The sequence below is a fragment of the Camellia sinensis genome, chromosome 2, assembly GCF_055761805.1.
Source record: "Camellia sinensis isolate YWXY chromosome 2, ASM5576180v1, whole genome shotgun sequence".
NCBI lineage: Eukaryota > Viridiplantae > Streptophyta > Magnoliopsida > Ericales > Theaceae > Camellia > Camellia sinensis.
In genome coordinates, this window is record NC_138962.1 from 129,080,989 (window position 1) to 129,106,666 (window position 25,678).

Sequence of the window (25,678 nt, forward strand, 5' to 3'; positions counted from 1 at the left end):
CGTGTGGAACGACGAGGCCATGTCCAGCATCATCTATCGACTGGATAGGGTCACTCAGCAGTTCGTCATGTATCAGGGCGTCCCACATGCCCCTCCGCTTCAGACTAATTACCACCAGAGCTTTCAGTGGTTTGCCCGTGATTATACCGCTCTATTTGTGGAGGGCTTAGGCTTCATGGAACTTCCCTCACTTGGAAAAAAGGGCGGCTTTATTCCCAGTAAAAGGCTGTTCTGGCACCGCAACCTCAATTCTTTCTTCAACTTTTGCAACAGTGCTCCCGTAGTCCCTGTGATGGAACCCATTCCGCAGCCTAACTTATCTCTTCGTCTACCCTCTGGCCTAGGGAAACAGACAATATATTCTGTCGCTTCAAGCTTCTATCCCTGACTACCATTAAGAAGCCTCACCCGTCTGGAGCAAATTGCTCCTCCTCAAGTCGGCACGACAGTTACGGACGACCCACTCCAGACTAAGGGCAGCCCAAGAGGCAGCGACATCAGTTGTCGAGGCACGTGCCTCACCAAGTAAGAAGACACTCCGAAACGTACCCATACTTAGAAAATATTTTGCATTGCTTCCTTGGACTTCTTACGTTTACTTTGGTAATCACATAACCTTTTTTCTTTTCACTGCCCACCGGCCATGCCATCGGGCCCGAAGGTTCTTCTGCTGCCATCGGACTTTCCTCAGATTCAGACGACGACAACGACGACGACCTTCCCACTGCTACAAGGGTCACAAGGTTCACGACCTGCAGGGCAGTACTTCCAGATGTTGAAGAAGAACCAAGTGCTGGGGCCGCACCAACTACTAAGGCTGAGCCAGTTATGGAGGCTGTAGAAAATGAAGTTCCCCCTGTTGTGGAAGTTGTTGCGGGCGGCCTAGTTACTGAGGGTGAAGAGCCTCCAAACCCCGCTAATTCTGTGCACTTCGACCGTTCCTCTGTCGGCGGAGATTATTTTTTCCCCGACACCCCAAGGGAAGATACCGGCATGAGAGAGCCGCTGGAAGTTGCACCACCTCCCTTTAGAGCTGAATCTGGTGGTTCCTCCCAGTCCACTGAGTCTCCATTGGTTCAGCAGACCCCACTACCGAACGCCCAAGTGGCGAAGGAGAGTGCAAGTGTAGCGGCTACTTCCACTATTCCTGCTGTGACCCCTCTAAATTTGGACAGACTTGCAAAGGTAACTGTCACTTTAGCCACCCACACTGTTACTGCTGTCACTAGGACCTCTAACGCAGTTGCTTCGGCAACCTCTCAACAGCTGGCAGATTTGTACCCCACCCACTTTCCGAAAGTGCCAACTGACCTTGGGGTGTATCCCAAGATTTTTATACTGAGATGGATACCACTACTGTTCTAGATCTGAACGTTGGAGACTACCAGATGGATAACCTCTTTTCGGAGCGACATGACGGTGCAGGCGGCTTCAGTCTTTCTCGCGAGGCTAGTTCACCCCGTCGCCAACGCAGCATCTACCCATTCCAATGCTGCTGGGCAATCATTTTCAGGGGAAGTGCATCGTCCTCAGACCTTTGGTCGCTCCACCAGTCTCCCTCCAGTGATTGAAGCTGGCGGGGGTGTGAGGGAGTCCCCTCAGCCCTCAGAGAAAGTTTCTTTTCTAAGTTACTGGGTCTCCTCTGTAGCTGCTTCCACTCTCGCCGCGCATCCAGGCACTGCACCCCGGCACCTTTACTGCTTTTAACGTTCCTGGATCTATGGTACAGATAGCACTGCTGGAGTCACTCGGCAACTTCATTTGCGACCGTGCTACTAAGAAGATTCTGACCACCCCTAGCAAGTTTGTGGAAAGTGCCGATGCAAACCAGAGCGACTTTGAGAGGAACGGTTTGGACCTATCGTGGATGAGGGACAGGCTTCAGGCAGTCGATGGTTTCCTCGAGCATGCAGACAACATGGCGATGATAGGGCCAGTTTTGAACCCATTATCTACTCTTGTCAACTTCTAGTACCCGCTGCTGCTTGCCTCAACAACTTTGTAGGGGCCTTCCCATCTTGGTGAGAACTTAGGAATAGGTTGCCCACGCATGATTGCGTCCACTGTCTTCCATACCAAGTTCAATTTATTGAACTTCTTGTGCTGAACAGATTGATTGTAAGAACGAGCTACGGATTGATGATACTTTTCTATTGCCCGCGAGGCCCGATCTCTTCTTTCTTCAGCTGCCTCTATGTCATTCTTTCTGCTATCTGGAACTAAGTGTGCTGACATATCCATTCTTGCTGAGGGTACTGCCAACACAACTGGTAACACAACTTCGGACCCATACACTAGGGTAAATGGGGTTGCCTGAGTTGGCTTTCTCTTTGACGTTCTATACGCCCAGAGTGCTATGGGGAGTCGTTCAGACCAAGTGCCCCCTGCTTCATCCATTATTTTACTCAATATTCGGATGATGGTTTTGTTGGTCGCCTCAGCTTGTCCACTCCCTTGGGGGTAGTATGGACTAGACTTGTGCTGCTTGATCTGGTAGGCGTTCAGCAGTCTTCCCACATGACGATTTACAAAGGGAGTTCCATTGTCGGACAGCATTACTTTTGGTATGCCAAACCTACACATTATTCTTTCTCTGATGAAGTTAGCTACTCCTGCCCTGTCTGCCTTCCTCATCGGTATAGCCTCCACCCCCACTTGGTACTAACTTTAGTCGCTGCAATCTGTGGCCTTTCGATTGTTGCACTGTCAAATGCCCAACTATGGAACAGGTAAGGGGTCTTGATGTTGTGCAGCTCAACCGCTGGTGCATGTATCAAGTTCCCAAACTTCTGGCAGGATTGGCATCTCCTTACAAAGTTTTTAGCATTTTCTTCCATTGTCGGCCAGTAGTAGCCGAAGTGAATGAGATGTCCATATAATCGCTGCCCTCCTTGATGTTCTGTCTTGTGGGCTTCCCTCGGCACCTCATTTGCCTCATCCTTTGGTTAAGGAAGAAGCGCAGGGCCCGCCTCTTAACTCTGATTGCATCGGCTTTGTTCTCAGGCAGTGCGCCATTTCCAAGGTAGTCGACATATGGCTGCCTCCATTCTTCACTGCTTAAGAAATGGGTTTCTTCTTCCTTAGGATGGGATTAGCATTTTGCACATTGTCTCTACAACTCAGTACTTTCTTTTTCCATCTCTGGCCAGTAATATCCATGCCTCTGTATCCGTCGGTATAGACTGATATCTCTATCTCCACAAGACTTAGCATGGATCTGCTTAAGTCTGTAAGTTACTTCTTGTCTACCTACGCACCTTGCCAGCAAGTTGTTGGCACCGCAAAAATACAACTCTCCTCTGGGGAGCAGAAATTATGCAAGTTCTGCTAGTCTGATTGTTCTCTGGCCTGTTTTCAACTGTTTTGTTGGATTATATCGGCTTTCCATCCCTCAGCATCTTGCTCTGTATGTTCTTCGGCTACCACTGCTGGTGTTGTTCTTTTCTCGATGACGATGGCTATACTATCATCTGGTATATCTACCTTTGCCCCCAGTGTAGCCAAGGCATCGGGGAAACGGTTGTGTGTTCGAGGAGTATGTTGGATTTGGACATCATCAAATTAAGTGAGCAACCCTTGAACCACGGTGCGATACGTGCCCAACAGAGGCTCCTTTAAGGCGAAATCACCCATTGTTTGCCTGACAACTAACTCGGAGTCGCCCAAAATTTTCAACTTGCGGAGTCCCTTCTTTTGGGCAGTGATTAGATCCAGTATCAACGCCTCATATTCAGCCTCGTTGTTTGAACATTCAAAATCAAGCTTATATGATAGATGAAACTTCTCTCCTTCTTCACTGGTTAGTGTTATGCCAGCTCCGCCTTTCCCAGCTCCCGAAGCTCCATCAAATTTTAAGTCCCAATAAGCCTCAACTGCAGCTGCTGAGACATCGATCTCATCTCTGGTAGAGATACCTCTGCAGGTTCATGTTCACCAGATGGGAATTGGGCCAGTAAGTCTGCAAATGCTTGGCTCTTAATAGCCTTGGGATTAACATAAGTGATGTCATATTCTGCTAGAGCCAAAAGCCATCTTGCCATTCTTCGAGTCAGAGCGGGTTTGCTTAGCAAGTAGCGGACCAGATCACTCCGGGGTCACAACATGGATCGGGTGTGCCAAAAAATAGTGGCACAACTTCCGCGCTGTGAAGATTAAGACTACATAATGCCTCTCAATTGGGGTATATCGCCACTCGACACCATTGACTTTGCGACTGATGTAATAGACTGGCTTCTCAATGCCATCTATGTCTTGGACAAGTAGAGCCCCAATAGACCGAGGTGTAGACGTCAGGTACAGTAGCAGAGGCTTGTTGGGTTGTAGGGCAATCATTGTAAGTGCTTTCTTCACCATATCAAATGTCTGCTGGTGTTCTTGCAACCATTCAAACTTATGATTCCCTTTCAGCAGTGTCCCAAAGGAAAATATTATCTCAGCAAGGGCTGGAATTAACCTCCTAAGATATGACACTTTGCCTAGGAATTTCTTCAAAGCCTTTTGATAGAGTGGTGGTGGCATCTCCATGATTGATTTAATCTTATCCCCATCTACTTCAATCCCCCGCCGGTGTACAAAAAAGCCAAGAAACTTGCCGGCGGTAACTCCGAAGGCACACTTGAAAGGGTTCATCTTTAGGCAGAATTTGCGGTACCGTTGAAAAACTTTTTCCAAGTCGCAGAGGAGTCAGTTTGCCTCGATAGACTTGACCACCAGATCATCCACATATACTTCAACTTCATGATGCAACATGTCATGGAACACTGCAGTCATAGCCCGTTGGTAGGCTGCCCCCGCGTTTTTCAAACCAAAGGGCATCACCGTATAGAAAAAATTTCCCAAAGGTGTTCTAAATGCCGTTTTTTCTGCATCTTCTGATGCCATTTTGATCTGGTTATAACCATTGAACCCATCCATAAAGGAGAACATCTTATGGCTTGCAGTAGAATCGACAAGTGTGTCAACATGGGGCAATGAAAACTCATCTTTCGGGCAGGCCTCATTCATTCAGGTCGGGAAAGTCTATGTAGACCTTGATCTGGCCGTTTTTCTTCTCCACAGGCACAATATTTGCTAGTCAAGTTTGGTACTGTATAGGCTCAATGAACTTGGCCCCCGGTAACTTTTCTACCTCTTCCTTAATCTTTGCCTCAAGGTCAAGGTGATACTTTCGAGCATGTTGCTTTATTGGCTTAGAGTTGGAAAAAGTATCCAGGTGATGGGTGACAAGAGACGGGTCAAGACCAGGCATCTCATCGTATGTCCAAGCAAAGACGTCACTGTACCGCTTCAGTAGTGTTATCAATTCTGCCTTAGCTGTTGGAGCCATTGTGTCGCTGGTGAACACGGGGCTTGCTCTGCCCTGGTAAGTCGCGGAGGTTGACCTCAGCAAGCACCTCCTGCTGCGGTTTGGGCCTACCTTGCACACATTCAGGGGCGGGCTCAGGCGTCTCCACCAACTCTTCTTGGGACTCGTCATTGTCACATATATTTGTCTCGGGACCTTCCTCCCAAGGTATGAAGCCTGCCCTCCAAGAAACGTCGTAGGTAGTAAACTGCCTTACCGCCCTCCCGCACCTTAAGAATCTTGGGCGGAGGACTTGTGGACTTGCTGCTCCTCTTCTGCCCACTACTTTCTAGACCAGCCCCTGCATCCCGAATGCCTTCCCATTTTGGCAATTTTACTCCTGCAACTTTACCGGTCCTTGGAGTTTCACCCATTGACAACTCAGTAAAAAAAACTGCATCCGAATAGTGTGCCTCCTCAACCCCAAATGGTTGTTCAGACGCATTTATATGGTTACTGTGCGCTTTCCCAACTTTGCCTTCACGCATTGGTGATAACTCGACGGGATAGCTCCATATCGGTGCATCCAAGCTCTGCCAAGTATCATGTGGCAATTTGTGTCCGCTTCAATCACATGAAACTTGGTTGCGGAACAGATCTCAAACTACTAAGTCCACGACCACATAGCCCTTGGTATCTTTTTTCTCGCCGCCAAAACCCGTCACAGTGATGGGTTGGTGAACCATCCTGGACTTTGGGACGCCAGCCTTTCAAAGGTGTCTGTAGTGATGATGTTTATGGACGCCCCCGCCATCAAAGAAAGCACGCTTGAACTCTACATCACTGATGTATGCTGTGACAAAAAGAGGACATTTATGGGGAAATGGGTATGCTCTGCCTACCTCTGAAAAAGTAATGGCCTCATAAGCTTCCTGGATGCGCCGAGGCACATACTCCTTAGCCTCAACAACTTCATCATGGTGCACTTCAAAGATATTAATGAGGGCTTTTGTTGCTTCCAACCTGGCGGCTTGGCTCAACCCCAAATGGTCAAAGAAGGCGCGAAACTTAACTAAGTTTTGCAAGGCCTGGGCATTAGCATCCTCGGCGAATTTTGCCTCTGCAGGTACTGTCTCAGGTAGCTGGTCGGTTGCAATTTCTTCTAACTCATCATAGTAAGGCGCCATATGCACTTGATCACGCACAGGCCTGAGATAGCCAATCATATATGTACATTCTTCCCCTTCTCCTTGTGGTTAGGATAAGGGTTCTTCCGCACATCACGGTTACCGACATCTATGAACTTCAGCTGATTTGCGTCAACTTTCTTCTTGAAGATACTTTTCAAAGTCCAACAGTCCGTAGTAGGGTGTCTGGTGATTCTGTGATAGACACAATAATCCAAGCTTTCTTTGTCCTTCTTAGTTGGAGGGACATTAACTGGAGGCAAGGTAAGTTCACCATCAGCTACTCATTTTTTAACCAGAGCCTTAGCATTCTCAAGACTGCAAGGACATGGATTTCTGTCCTCATAACTCTTTCTCTTCCTAGAGGACGTCGCCTCCCCTTGCGAGCGGCTCCCTCCTACAGATGTTATCGCACCAACTCAGCTACGGCGAGGGTAACGGTGGCTGTCACGAGATCTGTGCAAGGGACCAGTGGTACTAAGGTTCCTAGCCGCCTCAATCAAGACTGAAATGGTAGGCAGATTATGATTCACCAAGAAAATTTTGTAGTCGCGTATGGCACCCCTCCACACATATGCTGACTAAATGGGCCTCATCCACTAGTTCATGACAGTCAATAGCCTTATCTTGGAACCACTTAACATAGCCCAGTATATCTTCACCCTCCTTTTGGACATTTCGCCCAAGGGTGAGGGTTGTAACTTTCTCTTGGACTTGGAAGAACTTCGTGTGGAACTTGTTCACCATCTCCTCCCAACTCTTGATTGAGTTGGGAGCCAAGTTCACATACCAGCTGCAAGCCCTTTCAGTAAGTGGACTTGGAGAACTCCCGAAGGCGCAGAGAGTGGTCACTGCCATAGACACCAAGAGTTTCAATGAACCTTCACCACCTGTTCTCTGGCATTGCCTTGTTTCCTATCAAACTTAATAAACTTGGGCACTGTATACCCAGTTGGGTATAGCATGGTCAATATCTCCTGAGAGTATGGGGCCTTCACATTTGAGTCGGGGAGAGATGGGAGTGGCTTCTTGCTACGCTGTTGCTCGAGCATAGCTTGTACATCGGCCAGAGTAAAAAAGTGAGTGGGCTAGAATGGTCCAGTCTGCTCCTGGGTAGCTGAACCAGCGGCCGCACTGTTCGCCTGAAGTACCGCCGGAGGCACCTGGATCGGAGCCCAAACCTCAGGGAAGAAGTTAGGCACTGGGTTTGGGACTAATACGGGCAGAGGTGCTTGCGCTGGAGCTGGTCGAGAAGCCATGGCCATAACAACCTCAGTGAGAGTTTGCAAAGCTGCCAGGATCTCCCTCTGCATATCCTGGAGTGACTGAACTGCCTCAATCACAACACTGTGGGGCCACGGTCCTCTGCATGTGCTTCTCTGCCATTGGAAGAGCCTTGCTGAACTTCATCCTCTACCATTTTTTTCCAGTGAGGTGTGTAAACCATCATCAAAGCAGCCTCCCCAGCAGAGTCGCCAGAAATGTAAAGGGGTTCGAAGTTAGAGAAGGTAATTAGAGAGGCAAAACTATGCTAATGGCCCAAGAATGGTGGAAGTGGCTTGAGAATGAGCAGCAGCAACTGTCTGGAAGTTGGAAAGTGTGCAGTTGGGTGAGGGTGAAGCAAGTAGCTCAAGAAGAAATGTATAGCAGTGCCAAAATGGGCAACATCTACCCCAAATCCCCAAAATTCCTCTTGTTGAACCATGGGAAATGGGTCCTATTTATATAGGCTTTTCCTTGGCACCAAGAGGACACCTAGTGGCCAAATGGAGAGAGGACATGTGTCCTAGAGGATCACATGGAATATTCCGCCTTGAGCCACCAGGCTAAAGGTGCCACGTGTCCTTCTACATGTACTGTGTACTATCTGTTTGCCTCCACAACTACCTTTTTGAGCCTCAGCAAGTGTAGTTCCGACGGGAGTGTTTGGCGCTGCAACTCCCTCCTGAGCCTCAGCAAGTGCAGTTGCGACGGGAGCGTTTGCCGTAACACTTGCCTTCTCAGCTCGAACCTCAGCAAGTGCAGTTGCAGCAATAAACTTTGCTACTACACTTGCCTTCTCAGTTCTACTTGGCCACTGCATGCATTCTCAAGACTCCATTAGTCTGCTATCGACAATGTTCGTGCTCACCGCAGCGAAGCCTTCACCCTTAGCCACCTAACCACAAACTCCCCAGCTTCTCCAGGCGAAGGCCACAGCTAAGCCTGCTATCAGCCTTGTTATTCCTTAGTACCAAGCCCAAGGGGCTTCCTTAGTCCTGCCTGTGCGACTAAAGCAGGTCTATGACCTGGGTAATGGAAAGGGAGTCCCTTATACTAGGGCTACCCTGCTCCCATCTTCGCGGGATCGTCGCGGTAAACTAGTACCCTGGGCCTGCTATCAACTCCAACCAGTAAGTCTTGGGGCCTGCTATCAGCCCTGGGCTAGTAATGTCTTGAGGCCTGCTATCAGCACCAGGCATTACCCTTTCCTTGCAGAGGGGAAGCTTTTTCCAAAGGCTACTATAACCTTGGCGGGATGTTCCCTCCGCAAGTTGGTTGCGGCGGCAGTAGTTGCTGCGGTAGTCATTTCCCGTGGCAAATTCAAATGGCATAACCGACAATATTCAAGGTAGCGGCGCCGACAAAGTGCGTCTGCAACTTGGCGCCTCTGCAACTTAGTTGCTTCGGTTCTCTTCTTCCTTCAGCAACTCCAAGTGGCGACGGAACCGAGAATACTTGGAATGGCGGCGCTAAGACAAAATGTCTCCACAACTTGGTCGTCGCAACTGGCGCCTCTGCAACTTAATTGCTTCGGCTTTCTCTTTCCCTCATCAACTTTGGATGGCGGCGGAGCCGAAGATATTAGGAATGGCAGCGCTGAGGCAAAGTACCTCGGCAACTTCCTCGCTGCATGTATTCCCTCTGCAACTTGACCGTCGCATGTGTTCCCGCTGCAACTTGACTTGGTCATTTTCCTTCGTGGAGTCTGTTTGGACCCTTGGCGGGTCGGACCTACTCCGGCCCACTGTTGGCCCACTTCCCTTGGACTTTAGCCCATGCTCCTTTTTCATTCCTGGTCGCCTCTTTGGGACGACCTCAGTACTTAGGCCCATACTTAATTTGGGGTTTAATTTCTGGCCCTCCAAAAAAACAGAACGTAGTGGCTAGAAGTAGTGCTGAAGCTGAATTTAGATCAGTGGCTCATGTAATTTGTAAAGCTTTGTGAATCGAGAGATTATTGGAAGACTTAAAAATTCCAAGAACATCACCAATGGAAGTTTACTGTAACAAGAAGGCAGCAAGTGCAATTGCTCATAATCTTGTTCTTCACAACAGAACTAAGCATGTGGAAGTCGACAAGCCCTTTATCAACGAAAAGATTGAGAAGGAATTGATCTACATGTCTTATATACCCACTGCGGAGCAGATTGCAAATGTTCTTACAAAGGGACTACACAAGAGGCAGTTCGACCACCTAATCTACAAGTTGGCCATGGAAGACATATTCAAGCCAACTTGAGGGAGAGCGTTGGAAATGGGAAGAAAATAATTCTGCCAGGATATGGCTAAATTCTTTAGGATATCATAGCTGTAAATATCTAGATTTAGTCAATACTATAGAATAGGAAAGTTTATATTTAGAATTAGAATTAGTAACTAAATAGTAGCTAATCAGTCCTCAAAATCAGTAGCTAATCAATCCCTTATTTTATGCCATGTATCTCCTATTAATAGAGGTGCTGTGTGTACATTGTTTAATATGAGAATAAGAAATATTATTCTTTCTAGCTTTCATTCAAAATAATAAAATCCAATTTTCCAACTAGTACCAAGCATGTAGATTTTGAATTTCTGAACAAATTTAATTAAGGCATTTCAAAATGGCCTATTTGACTGATCAATAAATTAATGGAAGGAAAATAACACGGTGCAGCTGTTAATAGAGTAAGTAGAACTTCAATTGGCGAACAATAATGCAAGACCCCAAATGTTCTAGCAAACACTCACATGGGTGTTGGTTCCACACCGATGTGAGTGGTAGATTTTTTGGTAAATTTTTTCGTATCCCTAGGCATTTTGCTCATTGATGAAATATGGCAAGAGACGACAACCACAAAAGAAAGACACGAAAAGGAGCATCATGTAACTACTAGGGAATCCTGGAAAACAAACTCACTTGGTAAGTCAACGAGAGATGGAAATAAGCTCAACAAATGATCCAAGAGACATCAATGCTGGAAGCACACTTAGAAACGATTTTTCTGATCTGCATCAAAAAAGAAAACAGAAAAAAAAATATATGTATGAAAGTCAGTAATGCCCTTCACTGCAGATTAAGTCCACAGTATCTCTGAAAGCATTCTTTTAGATTCTCCTTTTTTAAATTAAATATGTGTTTAGTTGTCAAAATTTCTATTAAGCTCAATTAGTTTCAATACGAAATTACTATACCATATTTTGTTCCAACAAGGTTGGGAAGGTGCATAATAACTTTAAACATACAAAATAAGGTGTGGCATCACATAAGCAACGAAATTTATTTCTGAAGTAGCATTGACAAGACAAAAATAAAATAAAACTACAATTATGAATACCAATATATATGAAGGGTCTTGCTAAAAAGTGCCCTAGGACACGAAAAGTAGACCAAAAAATAAATTTAAAAACAGAAGACACTTCTTATTAAATTCAATGCAGTTTTTATTGAAATTAATGCACTTCTTTTAACCGTTTGACCTATTTTTCAAGACACTTCCTTATTTCAATCCCAATATTCAGCACTTTTAACATTTGTCATATACAAATATCAAATTATTAGGACACAACAATTGCACGAATTATAACTAAGATCATTTCAATAAAATAAATGATATATATCTTTCAAGAACGGAACCAAAAAGATGACACGAGGAACTTACTTCTCTACATTTCATGAGCTTTAGCATTAATGGGAAAAACTACAAATGCAAGACTAATGTTAGAGGAGGATAAGTTACCAAAATATTTGATATACATGTTTCATATTTCTTCTTTTCTACTTCTAAATCTGAAAATTCAGTCAAATAAAGAAACTAAACCCCAAGCAAAGAATCATGCCAATCTCAAATCATACCTAAGGGAGTAATGTAGGGAAATTAGTTAGAAGTTTTCTCTTGTTAAGATTTCGAAAGGCAATGTAGCAGCAACAACATGGTCTAAAAATTCACTGCAATCAAACATTGGAAGAGTGATTTTCAAATATGATTTATCATATGATATGCATAAATAGAGAATAATTGTTAGATGAAATCATAATTTTATTTTTTCCCCACAAATAAACTATTGTGAAAGGACTACAAACTAAACCATCTTTACCGGCTCAAACATGAATGAATGGAGGTCCTCCTGCTGGGATCAACATCATGTAGAACCACCTCTCCAAAATAAAGAAAAAATAGACGAATTTCCTGAGTAAAACTGTAGAATAAAAGAACAATGCTTACATTAGCACATATGTAAGCATAATGATGAGGGGAAGAACTAGGAGAGAGGCAAATATCAAGCACCAAAAATACTTCAACATTCCAAATAAATAGTAACTACAAGTTAATAACACCTGCAATAAATTTATGATCATTTTTTTCCATGTTTTGTTTGGTTCTGTTTTGAATGAGAACCGTCGTGGCTCGAGCTTTGACAGCTTCTTAAGCTACACAAGGTCTCTTCTTCTTTTTTTATAACAAAACAACTAACTCATTGCAGCAAGCAAACATATAAATTCTTCTCAAAGAAAGTATTTTCTCCCCCCAACCTAAACGATGCATTGTCCTCAATGTAAAAAACAAAATCACAAAGGTTAGGAGATTACCTTAAATAATGAACCATGTCTATATATATATATATATATTTTTTGAGCGTCAACAAAAAATTTATTAAAAAAGAAAAGATGAACCATGAACTTGCAAGGGATTATTGCCAAAAACACAAGGGAAAAAAATTACAAACGAAAAACTAACAACTCCGAAATGTAACACTGCTTTTATTATTATGTTTATGGGTCTCGATAAATAGGGCCTTTTAATTCAATGGACTCCTCTCCTCTTCAGGTGGGAAATTCTCCAAAACAGGTTTAAGACGTTGGCCAGTCACTTTAAAAACATCACCATTCCTGGGATTTTCAATCTCAACGGCCCCATGAGAAAAAACAGTTTTAACTATGAAAGGGCCGGTCCATCTAGATCTCAATTTACCAGGAAACAAATGTAGTCTAGTTTTATACAAAAGAACCTTTTTGTGAAGGCTCAACAATTCATTTGAGTACAAACAATATTAACATTAAAAACATATCATATACAATGACATGGGGAGGACAAGTCAATCAACTGGGGGCCCTTTTTTCTTTCAAAACAGCACCCCTTTTCTGCTCCCTTATTTACAAAAATATGAAATCTTGCCTTTAGGCAATAGCAATATTATCTTTTATTCGATGAAAAGCTACAAACACAAGACCGTTGTGAGTAAAAAGGTATATATATTATGTAGAGGGTTAGAAAATTAAGATAAAAATTACCATCTTGTTGCGCTGAATTCGAGCAGCCCAAGCACACTTGACAACATTGCGCTCAGATCTAGTGTTCTTGCTATTATCTAAGTCACCCAATATATATTACATAAAAGGAACAAATAAGGAACAAAAGATGAGTAGTAATTAAAAGGAAAAATAAAAAAATATTTGAAGAGCAAAATCAAAATAAAAAAGGACTGGAGGTACAATGAAATCTTGTCTAACCTTTGAGAGAGGTTTTGTGAATGCTATGAGATGATTTCAAAGCAAACCGAGTCTTATGGCCCTGGTTGAGCAATTTATATTGTTGATGGCTCAAATGTAGTTTTTCTAAAAATTTAAATTAAATACATTATATCACAATTAAATATAAATTGAGAGAATGGATATAATATCCAAAATTCCTAGAATAACTACGTAATTTTAAGCATTCATCACACCTCCCAACCAGCTTTAATTTTAGAACCTAGCAATTAAGGCAACTAAAATAAAATCAAAAAGAAAAATAAAAGCAACTACTCTAAACTACTTCCGCAAGAAATCATGATTGAATTTAGCACATGCAACAAGCCCTTAATCCAATAGATTACCCCTCACGGACGAGTTAAAGTCTCGTGTTTCCAAAGATGTTACCCACAAACATCCAAAAATTTCTTTAGTAAAACGACTTCTTTCATTCTCATGCCAGGGTTAAAGAACCAATCATGAATTTCACAACCTTAACAAGATAATCAATCAAAGTTTAAAAGACTAGCAGCAAGTAAAGATATTGCATGACATTCAAAATTTGGAGTGTGTGAAAAAAGTTCAACCAACACAGACACAACCTTAGCCTTAAAGTGAAATATAACCCAAATCTCTTTCTGAAACATGCTTCGACTCAAATCTCACCAGTTATTGCACTCAACAAATAAATCACTCGGAATATGGTGCAAAAATTGCTCTCAATATATGCGAGTAGAACAATGTAAATCAAAGCTAAAATATCCCGCATACTAATTTTTTTGAAAAACGCTAATATGAAAGAATAAAGAAATAGTCTCATGAATGGAATATCAAATACTGAGAAATAAAATTTCCAGAAATGTTACCCACAAACGTCAAAAATTTTCTTTACTCGAAGGATTTCTTCGTTTTCATGCTAAAGTTCAAGAACAAGTCATGAATTTCACAACCTTAACAAGATAACCAATCAAAGGTCAAGACACTAGCAGCAAGTAAAGTTATCTCATGACATTCAGAATTTGGCATGCGTGAAAAAGTTTAGCCAACACATACGCAACCTTAGCCTTAAAGTGAAATATAACCCAAATCTCTTTCTGAAACATGCTTCGACTCAAATCTCACCAGTTATTGCACTCAACAAATAAATCACTCAGAATATGGTGCAAAAATTGCTCTCAATATATGCGAGTAGAATAATGTAAATCAAAGGCAAAATATCCCGCATACTAATTTTTTGGAAAAACGCTATAATGAAAGAATAAATAAATAGTCTCATGAATGGAATATCAAATACTGAGAATTAAAATTACCACACCATCACCCCAATCCATCATGTCCACTTGTAAACTATACCACACTCAAGATCAAATAGGACTTTTATTTGGTTGTAATGCTTGGGTTGAGGAATTACGAAAAAATAATAAAAAGCCAAAAGTGAATAAAAAAAAGGACGTCTGAGAGACAATTGGCATAAAAATAAACACAATTAGAGCATTATTCCAAATGCCTTGCTCTTTCTATTACTTTTCTTTTTGTCTTTTTCAACTTCCTCCTGCTTTTTTTTTTCTTTTTGTTTTTTTTCCCCCTTCGTTGAACACAATTTATTTCTTCTTTTTTTCAGCTTTTCTCCTTTTTTTTTTCTTTTTTTTTTTTTCAAACAAATTTGCCATTGTCAAACTCAAATAATCCCAACATATCTACAAAAGTAAAAAGAAAGTATGGGTTGTGGGGTTAAACAAAGAAAGGCTAACATAAAGGCTCAAATTGGTTTCTAATGGTTCATGAAGTAATAATAAAAGAAAGAAAAATAAATAAAAGGCTCAAAGAAACAAAGATGGCCTAAAATCATCTCTCAAGAATTAGTATGGTCCTTCAACTTTCATGATCTCAAGGGAATAAAAGTGTCATAACAAATTGATTTATTCTCAACATTCAACCAAAATGAAGAAATAATGAGACTAAACAACAAATTAATGTCCTTCCAAAGAAAATTAAGAGTAGATGTATAGTAACCCTCCAATAAGTGATTGGCACAAAACTCACAGGGTTAAAAGTCTCCACTATCATTCTTCAAGATTTTCAAGCCATATCCACTTATCAACTAAAAATCATATTCATGTGGCTAAAGTGCAGTGCAATTATTTCCAAATACGAACGCATGAAATACTTTAACAAAGTAGCTAGCATATCAAACTTCAACACAATTTCTCAAGTTAAAGCAATAAAATACTACAAGTATGCCGAATCACTCAATGCATAGAACAATACATTACCATGCACACCTTTTTTTCTTTTTTTAAACAAAACAACTAACTCATTGTAGCAAGCAAACATATAAATTCTTCCCAAAATAAGAATTTTCTCCCCCCAACCTAAACGATGCATCATCCTCGAGGGAGTAAAAAGTGTGACAACAAATTGATTTGTTCTCAGCATTCAACCAAAAATGAAAAAATAATGAGACTAAACAACAAATTAATGCGCTTCCAAAGAAAAATTAAGAGTAGATGTATAATGACCCTCCAATAAATGATTGGCACAAAACTCACAAGGTTAAAAGTCTCCACAATCATTCCACAAGATTTTCAAGTCATACCCACTTATCAACTAAAAATCATATTCATGTGGCTGAAGTGCAGTGCAATGATTTCCAAATATGAACACACGGAATACTTTAACAAAGTAGCTAGCATATCAAACTTCAAAACAATTCTCGAGTTAAAGCAATTAAATACCACAAGTATGCCCAATCAGTCAATGTATAGAACAAAAGAAAACCATGAGCACTAAATTTTTATTTTTTTTTAACAAAATAACTAACTCATAGCTGCAAGCAAATATATAAATTCTTCTCAAAATAAGTATTTTCTCCCCCCAAACTAAACAATGCATTGTCCTGAATGTAAAAAATAAAATCAAACAGTTAAGGAGATTACCTTAAATGATTAACCATATCTATATGTGCCATTGCCTGCAAGGGGTTAGCGCCAAAAAACACAAAGGAAAAAAAATACAAACGAAAAACTAACAACTCCTAAAAGTAACATTATTTTGAATAACATGCACAAACCGGATCATTGGAAATTTTGATCAATTATTTTGAACAACTTTTTGAATGGAGTAAAGGAAGTTGGACTCGTCGATCTCTAATTATCTAAAAACTATGAAAAGGGTGTTTTTGGTTTCTATAACGCGCCACAACAAATGAAACACAAAATTCCAACAAAATCTCCACAAAAGAAGAGATAAAATTGCATAAGATAATACATGTATTGGCAGTTCACTCTTTGCATGTTTTTTTCCACATGAAACTATTAACAAAGTTTTTTTTTCCCACTTTTCCTTCCATATCTTTTTCCCTTCTCATACAAGATCCACCGGACGCTTATCATGAAATATAGCCCAAATTATTGGAAAGGAATTTCCAAACCTCACACATATGTTGGAACACTATAGCAATCGCAATCAAATACTTCACAGGATCAATATAAATAAATTATATATTACATATATATATAACACCACGTATATCAGTATAACCAATTGCCCTATTTTTGTTTCATCATAGAGTAGTTGAAAAAGGCGTCATTTCAATACATTATGTAAACAAAAACCTATGAACTACTCAATTCTCAATTCAACAGCACACCCAATTTTCAAACAACACAATTCAAATAATTTTGGTTGAAACTCATATTAAATTGTATGAATCGAATCGTGCATCATACAATTCTAACACCATACTAGTTGGAACCTGTAAAAGCCGTGTCAATAGAATTATTTTGATCAGTTATTCATGAAATACAATATCCATTTCCAAGGAATTCTAGCAATGTAAGTGAATTTATTCTTCAGTGATAACTGAGACTAGAAATTACATGGTTGTCGACTCTGGTAGCTGGTGCCGGAGGCAAGACGAGATCTGCTTCCAGATCAAGTTGAAGATATGCAGGCACCCCCATCACCTTCTATCTCCATGCCCATGTTAGCTTCCCAAGAATCACGCTCTACATCACAACATCAAAAAGGATAAATGAAAAAAATAAAAACTATAAAAAACTAGGGCCCAATTTAGTCTCCATTTCCAAGCAATGGCAGCAACATAAGTGAAGGAATTCTTGAGTGATAACTGAGATTACCTGGTTGTTGACTCACTGCTCAGTTGAGGAATTCTTTAGTCTTCATCACTTGTGTTACTACTCGCTGCTCAGTTGCCATTGAATAAAAAAAGGTCTACATTAATCGCCCAAAAAACACATGGATTTATTATATATAACCCAACATACATTAATTATGTAGCAACTACCACCAATAAACTACTAAGTGAATTTTTAGACCATGTTGTTGTAGAAGCTACACTGAAATTTCGAAATCTTAACAAGAGAAAACTGCTAACTAATTTCCCTACATTACTCCCTCAGGTATGATTTGAGATTGGCATGATTCTTTGCTTAGGATTTAGTTTCTTTATTTGACTGAATTTTGAGATTTAGAAGTAGAAAAGAAGAAATATGAAACATGGATATCAAATTTTTTGGTAACTTGTCCTCCTGTAACATCAGTCTTGCATTTGTAGTTTTCTCCATTATTGCTAAAGCTCCTGAAACGTAGAGAAGCAAGTTCCTCATATCATCTTTTTGTTCTGTTCTTAATAGATATATGTAATTTATTTTATTGGAATGGTCTTAGTTATAATTCGTGTAATCGTTGTGTCCTCAAGATATTTGTATATGACAAATGTTAAAAGTGCTGGATATTGGGATTGAAATAAAGAAGTGTCTTGAAAATAGGTCAAACAGTTAAAAGAAGTGCATTAATTTCAATAAAAACTGCATTGAATTTAATAAAAAGTGTCTTGTGTTTTCAAATTTATTTTTTGGTCTACTTTTCGTGTCCTCGAGGCACTTGTTAACAAGACGCTTCATATATTGGTATTCATAATTGTAGTTTTATTTTATTTTCGTCCTGTCAATGCTACTTCAGAAATAAATTTTGTTCCTTATGTGATGCCACATCTTATTTTGTATGTTTAAAGTTATTATGCACCTTCCCGACCTTGTTGGAACAAAATATGGTATAGTAATTTCGTACTGAAACTAATTGAGCTTAATGGAGATTTTGACAACTGAACACATGTTTAATTTCAAAAAGGAGAATCTAAAAGAATCCTTAAGAGCCTGGTGTCAAGAGAAAATTGAGAAACTAATTAGCATGAGTAGTATTTTATTTTTGAGTTACGACTTATGTCTACAAATTGGCTTTCCTACTTAACAAAAAAAATAAAAATAGAATCATCTTTACCGACTCAAACATGAATGAATGAAGGTCCTCATACTAGGATCAACATCATGTAGAACCACCTCTCCAAAATAAAGAAAAAATAGACGAATTTCCTGAGTAAAACTATAGAATAGAAGAACAATGGTTACATCATCACATATGTAAGCATAATGATGAGGGGAAGAACTAGGAGAGAGGCAAATATCAAACACCAAAAATACTTCAACATTCCAAATAAATAGTAACTACAAGTTAATAACACCTGTAATCAATTCATGGTCATTTTTTTCCAAGTTTTATTTGTTTCTTGTTTGGTTGAAGGGCTATTTTTTATAAAATTAAACTTCTAAATAACTGAAAATCTCGGTGGTTGCCTCGCCCTCAATCTCCATCAACATCTCCAAATTACATGGACTACACTAACAGGAATTGCAATGTATGTAAAACTCTGAACATGAAGTAAAAGCAAAATTAAATAGATGAGACAAAAACAATACACATTTTTTAACAATGGAAAAGTGGGGACATGCATATAGGAGTCGCCCAAAAAAAAAAGAAGCAACAACATTATTTAATGGGAACTGCATTTTTATAACTAAAATCTATGACGGTAGTGATGGAAAATTATTTGTACATCCACAAGCAAAGATGTAGGCAAGTTGCACCCTACCATGACACAATATACATTGAATGCTTTGATTTTCAAGCTTTTCCAATAGAAGCCTCAGAGTAATACCAAAACAAAACTTGTCACAATTCTACTAAAGTAACTTTTTTACCTCATAAGAGAAAATTTGGTCTATAAATAGAGTAGAAGTTTTCATTGTAAGTAGGGGAACCAATGCACATATTAAAGCTAAAACAGAACATGAATTTCAAAATTACTATACAGAGTGAAAATATTGTGACATGCATCAAGAATAGAGTCAAAGTGAATATTGACATCATGCAATGCTATAGCAAAATACACATCAAGAGAGAGAGAGGAGAGATAGTGACAGTGGTGATTAAGAGTTTGATGAGGGTGTGTGGTCATAAAGCAATCAATGGATAGAGAAATCAATACCAGTAAAAGAAGACCACTAGAGGTTTGAGATTGAGAAATCGAAGCCATTGAGCATTGAAAAATCTTGTTAAGTTGCAGATAAACCCTAGCTCTGAAATCTTCAACACACTTCATGAAGCTTGTTCACCTGATCATATTGAAATTACATAAACAAAAATAATCACAAGAATAATCAAGCAATTTTATACAGATTTCAATTAATCTCAAGCAATTTAAAGCAAAATTTAAGCAATTCTCCATCATCAGAAAGACGATTTCAGAAAAATAAATAACTAGATTTCAAGATGCGTGATGGATTTCAGACGATCTCACACTTCTTCTTTTTCGTCTACTTCGTCTTAGGGTTTGAGTGTGGTTTAGGGGGTTTCTGCTGCTTCGTCTAAGGGTTTTTTTGTGCTTCGTCTTCATGTTCTCCATCAGAAAGACGATTTGAATGGGTCAATTTCAAAGGTTTTGGGTTTCTCAAATGGATAGAAGCTAGAGAGATCGAAAGGGTTTAGGTTTATGAAGAGAGAGCAGCGATGGAAGATAATAGAGAGAGAGAGGCGTCAATAAACAAAGGAGTGAAAAGAGAGGAGACCGTTATAAAACCCTAATTTTGAAGCGGTGGAAGATTAGCGAGAGAGAGGGGTCTAGAAACAAAGGAGGGAACAGAGAGTGAAAGTTGTGAAACCCTAATTTTTAACACGTTACCTTGGGGGTAAGTGGAAGCAAGCTTCAACCAACCAAGCTACTTTAAAATGTTGATATGGAACTGAAATTAATAATTTATATATATATACTAGTGTATGCACGTGCCTAAAGGCACGGTATAAATATTGTTGAGATCAAAATGTAGTTATAATTTATACGTATCATGCTAAAATTTGTAAAATCTGTAACTTCTTTTGATAAAAATACTAAAAAAATATAAAGAAATATTCATCTTATGGATTAAAATATAATTTATCTAATTTGTTGCGCAAAAAAAATTTTTGAGGTCAAAATATAAATAGATGGTCCGTTTGGTTTGGATTTTCAAATAATTTTATAATTAGAGTTTGGTTGTATATTTTGAAAATAATTTTTACAAATTTGAAATTCAAAACTTATTTGGTTTACAGCTTTTAAAATTTTCAATCTGTATTTTGTTACTTTTAGTAAACTTTTTAAATATTTTAATCAACATTTTTTACTTTTTCAGATCCATTCAATCTGAATACACTTAAAAATTATAAAATTTAGAGTAATGTTATAAAATTTACACTGAAAAATTTTTAAAATAAATTTTACAATTTAAAATAAAATTTTATAATTTTGCATGATTTATGTATTTTAAGTATTTGAACTCAAATTATAGTAAATAATGCATTTTAATTATTTTTTTATATTTTGTATAAAATAAATACTAACAAAAACAAAAACATAATTTGTTCCCAAGAGAGTGAGGCAACGGTGGCGGTGGCCGCGACGGACAACAAAACACACTTTGTGTCCAAGAGCCACAACAGCCCAAAAAAACAAAAAACAAAAAACAAAAAAAACTTTTCACCCCCACCCACCCATCCATCCTTTCTCGCTCATCTCACTCTTTCAAATTTCAAATTTTAAAACACACACTCACTCTCTCTCTCTCCCCTCAAAACACACTTTGCTACCCCAAGAAGAAGAGGCCAAATCTATAAAGGCCAAAAAAATAATTCTGCCACATTAAGTGTTTGAGACATGAGAGAGAGCAAAGAGTATTTGGGCGGGAATCAAGTGTTTGGTACATTTGAAAGGATTGATCTTAACCATTGATATACACTTAGAATTAATTTAGACCATTAAAAATCATTTTGGACATTTTTAAAAATCATCCTGCCATATTACATAGATTTACCTTTGCCATTGTCACTATGTCAGGCACAATGCCTTGGGTCTCAAATCCCCAAAAATGGCTCCCAGTGTGAGCAAACCCAGATTGAACCTCATCGGCAATACGAAGCCCTCCTGCTTTCTTAATACTGTTGTATACGGCAAGGAAGTAACCTGGGGCCACTTCAATAATTCCACCCACTCCCTGCCATTTTAGAGAGTAGTTCAAATTAGACAGTAACTCGGAAGAGGTTGTATTAATAGGAAAATGATATTCTCACACAATTTTCGTACAGAATTTAAGACAAAAATAATGTGGCAATGACACTCTCGCAATTGTGAACCATAGTGATGGGCATTTGACTATCAATGGAAGGATATAAATGCGACACATCATTTTGCATAAATTTTTTTGTGTTAAATCCTGTATGTACATCATTACCCTAATCAATATAGCCACAAAAAGAAACAATAAAAACAAATTTACATAGACGATGCTTACCTGTATGGCTTCAGAAATAAAACCAGCTACATGCCCTGAAGTTCTAAAGGTAATGAGATCTTCAACATCTCTTGCATACTTCTCCCTGTCTGAACCAAAGACTCCACTGTATGGATTTGGGTTAAGGGCATGGTGAACTCTGCTCTGTTGACAATAATATGTAGGCTACCTAGGTTAAGCACAAAGTGAAGATATACCTCTAGCTGGCTGCCTATGTTGATAACAAATGCACCGGGGACATGTTTAACACCAACCCATTGCCCATCCTTGAGGATATGAAGCCCATACTCGTCCTGTTGAAGTAAGGTTAAGAGGTTGGTGTCGTAGTGTCCACATACTCCCAAGACCACACTTGGGTTTGGACATGGCGGATAATGATTAACTATCATTCCCTGGAATTTGCTCAGGTCACCTGCAAAATACCCCACTTCAATTCCCAATCCTTCACAAATAAGATTCAAAATCCTCAAGCCTAACTTCCTCACTTCCACTGAATATGTCCCAACAACCTCTCCGAAAATAAAATTAACAATAATTTATCAGTCAGTTATATAACTCAACTCAACTCAAAGAGCCCAAATCCCAATTAGTAATCCCCAAGAGAAAAAAAAAACAAAAAAAAAAAGATAATTCAAAATTTTTTTTTGCTGCCACATAGAAGTATTATGCAACAACAAGACCAGACAGATTTAAGCGGCGTAGTGGGGTTGCAGGGTTTACCGGTATCTATCTGGCTTTTCTAGCCAAGTTTCAATGTGATCCTCTAAAGGGTGGCAATCTTGTCTTACTGAATCCTTCCAGTAGTTGTGATTATAACAGAGTGAGGAAAACTGCCTGTGTAGAGTCTGAAGCTCTTACTCGTGTCCTCGGAATAGTAAGTGGCCTTGTCTTCTTCAGGCATGTCAAAGAACTCCTTGAACAGACTCATTGTGTCGTCCATTAGTTCTTTTAATAGTCCATGGTTGATCACCTGTTTTATGAATTATTGTAGTAGTCAATGGCATCATTTGGTTGGTGTTAAAAAAGTAAATACATTTTCAAGAGCTAAATTCTTGTAAATTGTTTCAAAATGTTGTCTTAAGAGCTTTCCAATAAAATATGTATGTGTTTGTGTATTTAAGTAAGCAAGGATTTACAACGAACCTGAAACATTCCAAAATCCTGGCTACCTTTCATAATTTGCTTAATTGAATCAGCTCTGTCATGACCGTCTACTTGTTGTAGATCAACCACTGGAATGCCTCTGCACAAAGGCACTGCAAGGTCTCCAGGTCTTTCTTCAGATGAGCAAACAAAGTTTTCTGGCAAGGTGTGAACATTCTTGGACCAGCTTGAAACAAGAGCTGACATTCTCTTCAAGTGAAATCATCTTCACACATGTGAATACATGAGAAGAGGCTGATAAACTTGGGTTTTTATAATGGATTTCCAGCTTTGTCTACTGCAATAATGGAACGAAATTATAATTCAAACAAAGATCACTTTCCCCATTGAATACGTTAGTGTTATGTTTGGATGGATTTTGGAATTATCAAGGAGGGGGAAGTGAAATACATTAATTGCATGCAAAGCATTTTGACAAAGATGGATTCTTAAAAAACTGTATCTCAATCAACTCTTCAACTCTAGCATTATTTAATTGTCTGAAAGGAAATGCCTTTCCAAATGTTTAGTCTATGATCATGTTTTGCAACTTGAATTGAACACAACTTAGAGATATAAAACCAGTAATACGAGTGGCCTAATAGCTCGCCTAACCAGTTTCTTATTAGGATTTAACATAACTATTTTACTCTTAACTACCCAAAAAAAAATATATGGAAAATCTAAAATCATTCGGATAGTGAAATTTTTTTTCTTATTTTCATGGAATTCAAGTTTGCCATGTGTTTGGTGTAAGGCTTTTCTTCTTTTTTTTTTCTTTTTTTTTGTGTGTTAAACTTGCATTTAAATGATTTTTACTATCTCACTGATAAAGCAATTGTCTCAAGAATAATGGAGATGATCGTCGTCATCATGATGTTTACAAGATTTTTGTTAAAGAAATATAAATTTAAGGATGTTCTTAGTGGTACCAAAAAAATATTAAATAAAATGATGATGATCATGATGACAATAAAAATGAACAAGCTTCTATATCCGTGGCAACAAGTATAAGAAAATCCTCAATTTAACCTGTAAGTCTGTATTGGCCACCGAATTCTAATAAAAACATGAAATCAAACCCCAAATTACATATGTATTAATGAAATGAAGAAAAAGAACAGAGAGAGAAGGGGAAAAAAATAACAAATAAACAACTCTATGTATTCATGAAATAAAGGAGAAGAACAGGGAGAGAAGGGAAAAAATATCAAACCCACATCACAGCAATCAACAAAATGTACATAACCTTGAAGCGAATGTACAATAAAGAGCTGCAGGAAGCCCGAAATTGGAGTAAAATACCTCTGTTCTTGAAGACGACAGTGGGGTTTGAACAGTAGCAAGCCAAATCAGTCAAAAACAAAAACAGAGAGAGAAGGAGGGAAAAGACTCAATCGATCTTACCTTGCGAGAGCACCGTCGGTAGCGAAGGGAGCCGAATTGAGCAGCGTAGCGAAGAGCCTGCAGAAGATTGTCTGTTCGGCACCGAAACAACGGGACCATCGAGCGGTGAACACGGACAGGGTGCAGAATCGGAAACCCTAGAGAGAGAGTGAGGGCTTGATGAGAGAGAGTAGGAGTGCAAAGATATCGTCTCAATCGGGAGGAGATTTTAGGGTTTTGGAAGGCGAATTTGTGGGGGGTTTGGATCGGAGCGAGGGGATGGAGAAGGGAATGTTGGCGGAGAGTCGACGCCATGAGAGCGGGATTAGAGAGAGAAAACGGTGAAGGACTGTTATGAATGTAGGGATATGGATGAATTTCAGAGAGGCCAAGCTCAGCATTGAATCCCAGCCGAGTATTTTTCGGAGAGCGGCAGATGCGGACTACGGCGCTGCTGCAGAAGAGGGGCGTCGTTGATGTGGTTGTGAAGGAGGCGGTGGTTCTGCTAACGGTAGTGCGACGGCGGCATTAGGGATCGAGAGAGAATCCTAGAGAGAGAAAGAGTGTGAACACAACACCCATCTCATCTCTCTCTGAACTACAACACATTGAGAGAGTACGTGGAGAGAGAGGGAGTTAAGAGACGTTTGGCAGACGTGGGAGAAAGAGTAGAGAGTTTTTGGGCGGGAAAAAAATTAATCTCAACGGTAGATATTGATTAGAAATTATTTTAGTCATTCAAATAAAATATAACATATTTTCAAAACTTGTTTAAATAAATACGTTTTAACATATTTTCAAAAGCTGTTTTTATCTTATAATATAGGTATTAGTTTTATCTTTATGCTGGACAATTGGTTTTACCTTCGTCTACCACAGTTGTCATCCTGTCATCTAGATGAATAGTGTGAACAAATTCATGCAATTCAGACGGCACCAAATTAGATGAATGTAACATTCCTGATCACAAAAATGGGTCAAGGATTTGTGGGGCGGAAAAAATCAAACCCCATTAGAGGCGAGACGGTGGAATAAAAATGGTCTTCGTTAGGGATGAGGAATGGAAATGGAAAAAAATAATAATAATTGGAGATTGGGAACAGAGAGTGTAAAACTCACCTTTCTTGTCTCGTTGTCATTCCTATTTATAACTTCTCCAACTGGTCGGGGTAGGAGTTGGGCATTGGCCGGGTCGGGATCGGACCAAAATTTTATCACTTTATAAGCAATTTGTGTTGAGCTA

General features: G+C 39.5%; 2 protein-coding genes and 1 long non-coding RNA gene across 4 annotated transcripts in view; all 3 read right to left on the bottom strand.

The window, feature by feature from the left end:
* LOC114272619 (uncharacterized) overlaps nt 1-10,908 on the bottom strand; it is a 54,748-nt gene extending 43,840 nt beyond the window's left edge. The window contains exons 1-2 of the mRNA XM_082913020.1: nt 10,901-10,908; nt 10,631-10,659 (exon numbers count right to left, since the gene is read on the bottom strand). Coding sequence (XP_082769146.1) covers nt 10,631-10,659; nt 10,901-10,908 — 37 coding nt within the window. The remainder of the gene's footprint in view (nt 1-10,630; nt 10,660-10,900) is intronic.
* LOC114268319 (uncharacterized) lies at nt 10,631-25,080 on the bottom strand. Of its 2 annotated transcripts, XR_014361618.1 has the most exons (15): nt 24,457-25,080; nt 23,050-23,347; nt 22,627-22,876; nt 22,104-22,318; nt 21,907-22,012; nt 21,430-21,609; nt 19,569-19,695; nt 17,362-17,425; nt 17,101-17,229; nt 13,223-13,283; nt 13,004-13,080; nt 11,809-11,910; nt 11,567-11,659; nt 11,373-11,411; nt 10,631-10,720 (listed from the first exon to the last, which is right to left on the bottom strand). It is a non-coding gene; the product is annotated as an uncharacterized LOC114268319 (long non-coding RNA). The 2 variants fall into 2 exon arrangements; XR_014361619.1 differs by lacking the exons at nt 11,373-11,411; nt 11,567-11,659.
* On the bottom strand, nt 17,191-23,256 carry LOC145819038 (hyoscyamine 6-dioxygenase-like). Its single transcript, XM_082913021.1, has 7 exons — nt 23,050-23,256; nt 22,765-22,876; nt 22,104-22,417; nt 21,907-22,050; nt 21,749-21,847; nt 21,430-21,609; nt 17,191-17,229 (listed from the first exon to the last, which is right to left on the bottom strand). Exons 1-7 carry the CDS (start codon nt 23,254-23,256, stop codon nt 17,191-17,193), a joined length of 1,095 nt encoding a protein of 364 aa, XP_082769147.1.
* Nucleotides 25,081-25,678: the final 598 nt, after the last annotated feature.

Coding starts and splice junctions, on each gene's coding strand:
- LOC145819038 (XM_082913021.1), bottom strand. CDS start 23,256: ATGTCAGCTCTTGTTTCAAGCTGGTCCAAGAATGTTCACACCTTGCCA. Junction 22,051..22,103: donor ACATAGGCAGCCAGCTAGAG/GTATATCTTCAC, acceptor TATTGTCAACAG/AGCAGAGTTCACCATGCCCT. Junction 21,848..21,906: donor TTATTTCTGAAGCCATACAG/GTAAGCATCGTC, acceptor TATATTGATTAG/GGTAATGATGTACATACAGG.